Source organism: Ursus americanus, chromosome 5 (genome assembly GCF_024610735.1).
Source record: "Ursus americanus isolate L20-20 chromosome 5, mUrsAme1.1.p, whole genome shotgun sequence".
Classification (NCBI taxonomy): Eukaryota; Metazoa; Chordata; class Mammalia; order Carnivora; family Ursidae; genus Ursus; species Ursus americanus.
In genome coordinates this window covers 85,205,300-85,214,407 of record NC_142131.1, presented here as the reverse complement: position 1 = coordinate 85,214,407, position 9,108 = coordinate 85,205,300, and the positions used below count along the sequence as shown (strand labels likewise).

General features: G+C 34.2%; 1 protein-coding gene across 1 annotated transcript; it reads right to left on the bottom strand.

Annotated features, from left to right (window-relative positions):
* Positions 1-1,985: 1,985 nt before the first annotated feature.
* LOC123791170 (olfactory receptor 14A16-like) lies at positions 1,986-2,933 on the bottom strand. The gene has a single exon (XM_045795808.1). The coding sequence runs from the start codon at positions 2,931-2,933 to the stop codon at positions 1,986-1,988; it is 948 nt and encodes a 315-aa protein (XP_045651764.1).
* Between the last annotated feature and the right edge of the window lie 6,175 nt (positions 2,934-9,108).

The following is a 9,108-nucleotide window of genomic DNA, read 5'->3' as shown; positions in this document are numbered from 1 at the left end:
TGCAAAAACTGTTGGATGGTGTGAGAATAAAATCCATATATGTCTTCAGTTAATACAGAATAGCATCCTTGTTAAGATTTGATGGTTTATAGTGCTAATTACTGGCTAACTGACTTAAGATTCATTTCTGAACATTTATTGCTTCCAGTTTTTCATATAAAAATCCATAATAGGTACCTTGTAGAATTTCTGCTCAGAGATACAGGAAATAATGTACAAAATCTCTTGAAGCACTTAGACCTATAGTCAGGCATGTCATCATCATCATCATCATCATCATCATCATTATCATCATCAAGGTCACTGTTCCAAGACTAGAGCAAACTAGCATCACATAACTACCAATTTTATCAGAAAGATGAAAAGTAAAAGGAGAACCTTAGTGGTATGGACTAGTGAGTTGAAAGAGATGTAAACAGTCAAATGATAGTGAAATTATTTCTCTATAATCGATATTAAATCTGGAAAGCATTTTTTAAGAGAGAAGGAAAATAAACATGAGGGAAATGAGATGGATAGAAAGAAGACAGATTACAAGAATTTCAAGAATGTGATGATAGTAGGAAAAAGTGAAGGGAAATTTAATAGAATAAAAGCCAAGATCATTTAAAAAAAATTGATTTCTGCGCAAATGTATTCATGTACATAAGTAAACCAGAAGCACATTTAAATTAATAAAAAAGAAATTTAATGATAAAAATAGGCATAAAGATAAAAAAATTAGAACTAAATTAAAAAGACATAGCAAAATTTAGAAAACAAATTAAAATTTACTTTCAGTTTCTTAGTACATTAATTAAATTTCTGCATCAATTTATGTGAAACATTAAATTTACAAATAGTAACTTTAGGAATAAAAGACGGTGTCTTCTCTTAATTATCCTCTCCTGGATATGTGAGAATAACGTTTTCCTTTCTGTTTGGATTGCATAGTGAAAATGGTCTCCTTGGCAAACTATTCTCATTACTTTAAAAAATGTCACTATGTGATTTCCATGATATCTGTTAACAATATAGTGTGCCTATAAAATCTTCTAAAGACTGTTAAACTGGAATATTTGCAAGTCCAATATTGTGAGATTAATTATTTAAGAAATCAATTAAAATGAGCTTCTAAAAATATTCTTGCCAATTCAAAGAGAAAAGAAAATGGGTTGCTTGGGTGACTCAGTTGGTACAGTATCTGACTCTTGGTTTCACCTCAGGTCTTATTCTCAGGGTCATGAGATCAAGCCCTGCATCAGGCTTCACACTCAGCAAGGAGTCTGCTAAAGGATACTTTCCTGCCCTCTCCCTTTCGTCCTCTTTCTGCTCACACTCTGTCTCTCTCAAAACAAATAAATAAATCAAAAGAAAGAAAGAAAGAAAGAAAGAAAGAAAGAAAGAAAGAAAGAAAAGAAAAAAGGAAGAAAGAAGGAAAGGAAGAAAGAAAAGTAAAGAAAAAAGTAGCAAATTTGGAATCAATTACCTATATTTAATAACTGTTGCAAGAGTAAATTAAAAAACAAAACACACCAGGGATGTACTGTATGGTGACTAATATAATATAATAAAAAACATTAAAAAAAACAAATCACAATCTGGAATTATAATAAAATACATAAAATTTGAAACTATTATAAAATCTTTTCAAGTAAGAATTAAACCAGTGCTGATTAGGATGTACTTGAAATGAAAAACAATATTACTTTATATAAGTGGCCTACTGATGTGAAGATAATGATTGGAATATTTCCATTGATTTGGAAATTGCCAAGACACTCACTGACATTCAGGCCCATCTACCTCTATAAATAAAGCATCCGACGTAGCAACACCAATGATAAAATAGGTATCTAATAACTTAACAACTTTGTAAACCAAATAATTTGAAAATATTTGTATTTGACTTGAAAGTATTTTTATTTCTGATTATCAACTTAATTGTATAAACCAATAATTTGATACACATTAGTGGGTATCAGAATCATTAATATTTCGAGTATTTATATATTTGGTGTCATTTTTTCACCAAAAACTTTTCCAAGGGCCACTTTCATGTCCCTGTTTCTCAGGCTGTAAATGACAGGATTCAGGCTGGGAGGTAATAAAGAATATAACACAGACATAAAGATGTTCAGTGACGATGGGGATTTTGAGTTTAAACCTAAATATGCAATATATACAGAAGAGAGGAACAGGGTTACCACAGTTAGATGGGGCATGCAGGTGGAGAAGGTTTTAAACCTGCCTTGTGAAGAAGGAATTCTTAGGACAGTGGACACAATATAAACATAGGAAGCAACCATGAAAGTAAAACATACAAAAACAAAACAAAAACTAACAATAATAAACACATATTCTAGAATTTGCTCTCCAGAACAAGCCAGTGTGAGCAATGATGGAATGTCACAGAAAAACTGATGCACTATGTTGGAACCACAGAAATGGACAGAGAATGTACCTGCAACATGTATGGATCCATAGACACACCCAATGAACCATGATGCTGTCACCATCTGCACACAGGAATCTCTATTCATGATGGCCTCATAGTGCAGAGGACAGCAGATGGCAACATAACGGTCATAGGACATCACCAGAAGTAGGGCAAACTCTGTGCCGGCAAAGAAAACAACAAGGAAAACTTGTGAGGCACATCCCATGAAGGAGATGGAATGGCTGTTGGTCAGAGAGTTCATGACGGATTTGGGGACAGTGACAGAGATGTAACAGATATCAATCAAAGACAGATTTTTCAAGAGGAAGTACATGGGGGTTTGGAGATGCTGGTCAATGGTGGTAAGGGTGATAATGAGGATGTTTCCCATTAGTGCCACCAGGTAAACCAGGGAGAAGAAGGCAGCATAGAGCCTCTGTAGCACCTGATCATCAGGGAATCCCATGAGCACAAATTTTGTTATTAGGGTCACATTGATTAATTTCTCATGCATTTTGATTTTTTTTTGAAACAGAAGAAAAATTTTCTTGAATCTTCAGTATCTGTCTCTTTTTGATGGTTTTCTGTTATTCACTGATTGTGATGTTATTCCTGGGGTAGAGCATATCTTGCAAACTATAATTTCTTCAATGCATGGAGAAAAAATTGTATTAACATCATCATTAAGGTAGATTAGAATATTTTTTCATATGTCAACCTAAAATTTATGCATAAAATAGACAAACACTACCTCACATTCATAATTATGCATAAAATACACAAATATTGCCTCACATAATCATTTTACTTTGATGGAATTGGTTATAATACAGGGAAATTTGGAATAAAATAGAATAATTTGTTTACGTATTCTCAGAAATTTGCTTTAGTTCAATGTGCACTGTGTTCTTGGTATATTTGTTTTTTAACATTTCAAGTTTTTATTAAATTCTAGTTAGCTAATACAGAGTGTAATATTAGTTTTAAGAGTAGAATTTAGTGATTCATCACTTACATAAATGCCCAGTGCTTATCCCAACAAGTGCTCTCCTTAATACCCACCACCTATTTAGCCCATTCCCACACCCACCACCCCTCCAAAAACCCTCATTATGTTTTCCATGGTTGAAAGTCTCTCTTATGGTTTCAAGACTCAGTATGAATAACTGGGGTATTACTTCTTCCTCTATTTTTCTCTACCCTATTATAGCATAGGTAAATTGGAGGGAAGAGATGGGTAGAAATAAAAATTGTCTTTGTATTTTTTTCTGTAACAATGATATGATAACAATGTACAACTTCAATGTAATCAGGGTTACAATAAATCACTAACATTTATACAAAGGCTTTAAGAAGATAATATGTGAGCTTTATTTTAAAAGTCAATAAAATCCTAGAAGTACTTATGTATTATTCATTATGATTTAGTTGTTTTCCTTCAGTAAGGACACATGCCTACTATGCAACTAATAACCAAAATTAAAATACCTACTTTGAAACTCATCTAAATTAAAATACCTTATTTTCCTAAAGGAAAGTGTAATGCAAACAGATGAAATAAATTTACCTGCTTAAACATGTCAAGAGAGCTGGAATAACACTGGGAAGCTTACAGTAGATGCATAGAGGTTTGGAAAAAATTCACTTACCTAATACAAATAGAGTTTCCCTAATTTTAGGAGTCAGTTATTTAAAACACTGAGAAACTTAATCATAAAAATGAGGCTAATAAAGGACAAGTTCTCACATTGGAAGAAAAGTTGAAAAGTCAGATCTTTTGTCCAACAGTATAAAAATTCCTGTTTAAACATTGCTATTGCTCTGGTTTCCAGTGTGTTGCTGAGTGACTTTCTTCTCTCTGACTGGCAAGCACAGATTCAAAGGGTACTTATATGGGAATTGTAATTTTGTGAATGTTTACAATTGATTAATTAGAATGAGAACTAATCAACTGCATTAACCTGAGTTCTGATGCTGTCTCATATTGTCATCACAAACATGAAGTCCGAAGTGCAAAGAATTAGGTCCACGTTGGGATTTTTTTTTCCCCAGTGGGGTTAACCCCCATGAGACCTAATTAATAAAAAATCTGTTAAAAGACTTCTGTGAAACTTTACATTGTCAGGTAATGGATTGATTTTAATTTATAATCTCATATCTGAACAAAAGCGATTAGCTGTGTCTTTTTATTTTTCTACTTATTTTGATTTTTTAAATCAAAATTGATTTATATTTGATTGATATTTGATTTTTTCTACTTATTTTCCTTTTTTATTTTTTTTAATTTAAATTCAATTAGCGAACATATAGTACATCATTAGTTTGCGATGTAAGGTTCAATGATTCATCAGTTGTGTATAACATCCAATTGTGTTTAATGCCCAGTGGTCACATGTCTACTTATTTTGATTTTTTAAAAATATTTGTCACAAGCAGGATACCATTCCTTACAGCATATAAAATAGTTAAGATACAAGATAATGGAGAGATGTAAATTTCCTTTTTCATTTCCACTCCTGTTTTCTATCCCTTGGGGAAAATTATCAGATTTTTCCCTGGTTTTTTTTTTTTTTTTTTTTTGCGTTTTCCTGTGTATTTACAATATACAAATTCAAAAATCAAAATAAATGAGATCTTACTATACTTTTTTACCCAGTTATTTTTAACTTATCATGTTTTCCAAATATACGTACAATAGTCACAATTTAAAAATGATTAGTTGCATAACTAAACTCATGATTCTTCAAAAAAATCAAAACGCTTCTTAATTCAAAATTAACCAATATATATTGTACAGTAGTTAAGTAAGTAAAATGTCATTCTTCCCACTTATCTCTTGGCTACTATACACAATTTATTTTTAAGACTTGTGTAATTTGAGTGATGTTAACAAATAATGGAATAAGGGTTTTATATCATTCCCCCCCCCACAGAACACCAAATTTTATAATTACCTGTAGACAAGAATGCCTTTGTTGAGGGCACCTGGATGGCTCAGTCGTTTATGTACCTGCCTTCAGCTTGGATCATGATCCCAGGGTCCTGGGTTTAAACCCTGCCTCATCAGGCACTTTGCTCAACAGGAAGTCTTCTTCTCCTTCTCCCTCTGTCCCTGCTCCTGCTTGCTCTCTCTTGCTCTCTCTCACGCATGCTCTCTCTCAAATAAATAAAATCTTTAAGAAAAAAAATAATGCCTTTGTTGGATCACAGGAATCCAGTGGAGACTTTCAAGCTTATGATTAGAGCAAAATATCCAAGATTGAATGCATTGAAGAGGGGGAAAGGAGCAGTTTCACTTCATCCATGTGGCTGCTTCCCCATGACAGCATACATCAGTGTCAAGAGAAATCTCAGAAGTAGGAGCAGTGAATAAGCACCCATATATGGAAACCTACCAAAGAAACCCATGTCTCACCCCATTTGAATACGAGGTGATTTCCAGAAGTGAGACATAGGGGAAGGCTGAAAACTGAGTTAGAAAGGCTCAGAATGCATCAAAAGAAGATGGATCCTATTAACTACTTCAGAGATTCCATTATGAAGCACACACATGAGCCAGTTGGTATGTCTCACATACACATCCTTCAGATGGCCCATGGGCACCATCTCATACACACACACACACACACACACACACACACACACACACACACATCCTGCTTTATGGCCAACTCCCTGTATACGTCTCAGAGGGCAAATGAGTGAGTTTTGCAAACAGTGAGTGAGTATGTACAGAAAGATGACCCAATTCTGTGGGATTAGGAAGAAGCACATAAACCTGAGCATTCAGCACAATAAGGAGAGCAAACGGGAGGTTTCCAGCACCTGTCTCACTTCACAGGTTCATTAGAAGGCATAACATCTTAATTCATCCAAAAAAGGAAAGAAGAAGGGTGGAGTCTGCATATATAAAGAAAAGTTTTGGAAAACAGTGGAATGTATAGCACGTCTGACAGATGACATTTATTTCTTGATAACACTCATTAAAGACTAAAGGAGGTGAATATATTTGTTTAAATTTAAGACAGTAATATAAAACTTCAGGGAACATGAAAAGTCAATGAACTATGCCACCAAAGAAATATAATAATTTACTATTAATTGGTCACTCTAAAATAAAGAATTTTAATTTGCCAGCTAAGTAGTTCAAAATAGTTATTTTAAGAAAGCTCAGGGAGAACAACAACAACAACAAAAATCAACAAAGTCAGAAAAACAATAAACAAAAATGAGAAATTAAACAGAAAGAAATCATGAAAATGAACAAAATGAAAGTTCTGGAATTCTGGCGAATTTAAAATAAAATAAAAAAATTTTAAATAAAAATAAATTAAAAAAATTAAATTTTTAAAAAAATTGCAACAGAAAAATGTCATTGGTATTTTGATCGGGATGGCATTGAAAGTGTAGATTGCTCTGGGTAGCATAGACATTTTAACTATTTTAACTCTTTCGATCCATGAGCATGGAATATTTTTCCATCTTTTTGTGTCTTCTTCAATGTCTTTCAAGAGTGATTTATAGTTTCTAGAATATAGTTCCTTTATGTCACTGATTAAGTTAATTCTGAGATAATATATGATTTTTGGTGCTATTGTAAATGGAATGGTTTCCCTAATTTCTCTTTCTTCAGTCTCATTGTCCATGTAGAGAAATGCAAATGACTTCTGAGCATTGATTTTGTATCCCACCACATTACTGAATTGTTCTATAACTTCTAGTAGTTTGGGGGTGGATTCTTTTGGGTTTTCCATATAGAGTATCATGACACATCTCCAAAAGCAAGAGAAACAAAAGAAAAAATGAACTGTGGGATTTCATCAAGATAAAAAGCTTCTGCACAGCCAAGGAAACAGTCAAAAAATTAAGAGGCAGCCCATGGAATGGGAAAAGATATTTGCAAATTACACTACAGATAAAAGACTGGTATCCAAGATCTACAAAGAACATCTCAAACTCAATACACAAGAAACAAATAAACAAATCATAAAATGGGCAGAAGATATGAACATACATTTTTCCAATGAAGACATACAAATGGCTAACAGACACATGAAAAAATATTCAACATCATTAGCCATCAGGGAAATTCAAATCAAAAGCACATGCTCATGGATCGGAAGAATTAACATAGTTAAAATGTCCATGCTACCCAGAGCAATCTACACTTTCAGTACTATCCTGATCAAAATACCAATGACATTTTTCAAAGAACTGGAACAAATAGCCCTTAAATTTGTGTGGAACCAGAAAAGGCCATGAATCGCTAAGGAAGTGTTGAAAAGAAAAAAACAAAACTGGGGGCATCACAATGCTGGATTTCAAGCTGTACTACAAAGCTGTGATCAAAAAGACAGCATGGTAGTGGCACAAAAACAGACACATAGACCAATGGAACAGAAGAGAACACAGAAATGGACCCTCGCCTCTTTTGGCAACGAATCTTTGATAAAGCAGGAAAAAACATCCAGTGGAAAAAAGGCAGTCTCTTCAATAAATGGTGCTGGAAAAACTGGACAGCTACATTCAAAAGAATGATACTTGACCACTCTTTCACACCATATAAAAAGATAAACTGCAAATGGATGAAAGACCTCTAGGTGAGACAGGAATCCATCAAAATCCTAGAGGAGAACATAAGCAGCAACCTCTACGACATCAGCCAAAGCAACCTTTTCATAACACATCTCCAAGGGCAAGAGAAACAAAAGATAAAATGAACTTGTGCGATTTCATCAAGATAAAAACTTTGTGCACAGCCATGGAAACAGTCAAAAAAAACTAAGAGGCAGCCCACAGAATGGGAGAAGATATTTGCAAATGACACTACAGATAAAAGACTGGCATCCAAGATCTACAAAGAACTTCTCAAACTCAATATGTGAGAAACTAATAATCAAATCATAAAATGGGCAGAAGATATGAACAGACACTTTTCCAAAGAAGACATACAAATGGCTAACAGACACATGAAAAAAGTTTCAAAAACATTAGCCATCAGGGAAATTCAAATCAAAAGCACACTAAGATACCACCTTACGCCAGTTAGAATAGCAAAAATTGACAAGGCAAGAAACAACAATTGTTGGAGAGGATGTGGAGAACGGGGATCCCTCCTAAATTGTTGGTGGGAATGCAAGTTGGTATAGCCACTTTGGAAAACAGTGTGGAAGTCCCTTAAAAAGATAAAAATTGAGCTACCCTATGATCCAGCCATTGCATTACTGGGTATTTACCCCAAAGATACAGATGTAGTGAAGAGAAGGGCCATATGCACCCCAATGTTCATAACAGCATTGTCCACAATAGCTAAATCGTGGAGGGAGCCGAGATGCCTTTCAACAGATGACTGGATTAAGAAGATGTGGTCCATAGATACAATGGAATATTACTCAGCCATCAAAAAGAACGATTTCTCAACATTTGGTGCAACATGGATGGGACTGGAGGAGATAATGCTAAGTGAAATAAGTCAAGCAGAGAAAAACAATTATCACATGGTTTCACTCATTTATGGAATGTAAGAAGTAGGAAGATCGATAAACAGAAGGGGGGTAAACAGAAGGGGAATGAACCATTAGAGTTTATGGACTCTGGGAAACAAACTGTGGGCTTCAGAGGGGAAGGGGGTGGGGGAATGGGATAGGCTGTTGATGGGTAGTAAGGAGGGAATGTATTGCGTGATGCAC

What these genes read in the sequence shown, in the direction of transcription:
- LOC123791170 (XM_045795808.1), bottom strand. Translation starts at nt 2,933, where the DNA reads ATGCATGAGAAATTAATCAATGTGACCCTAATAACAAAATTTGTGCTC.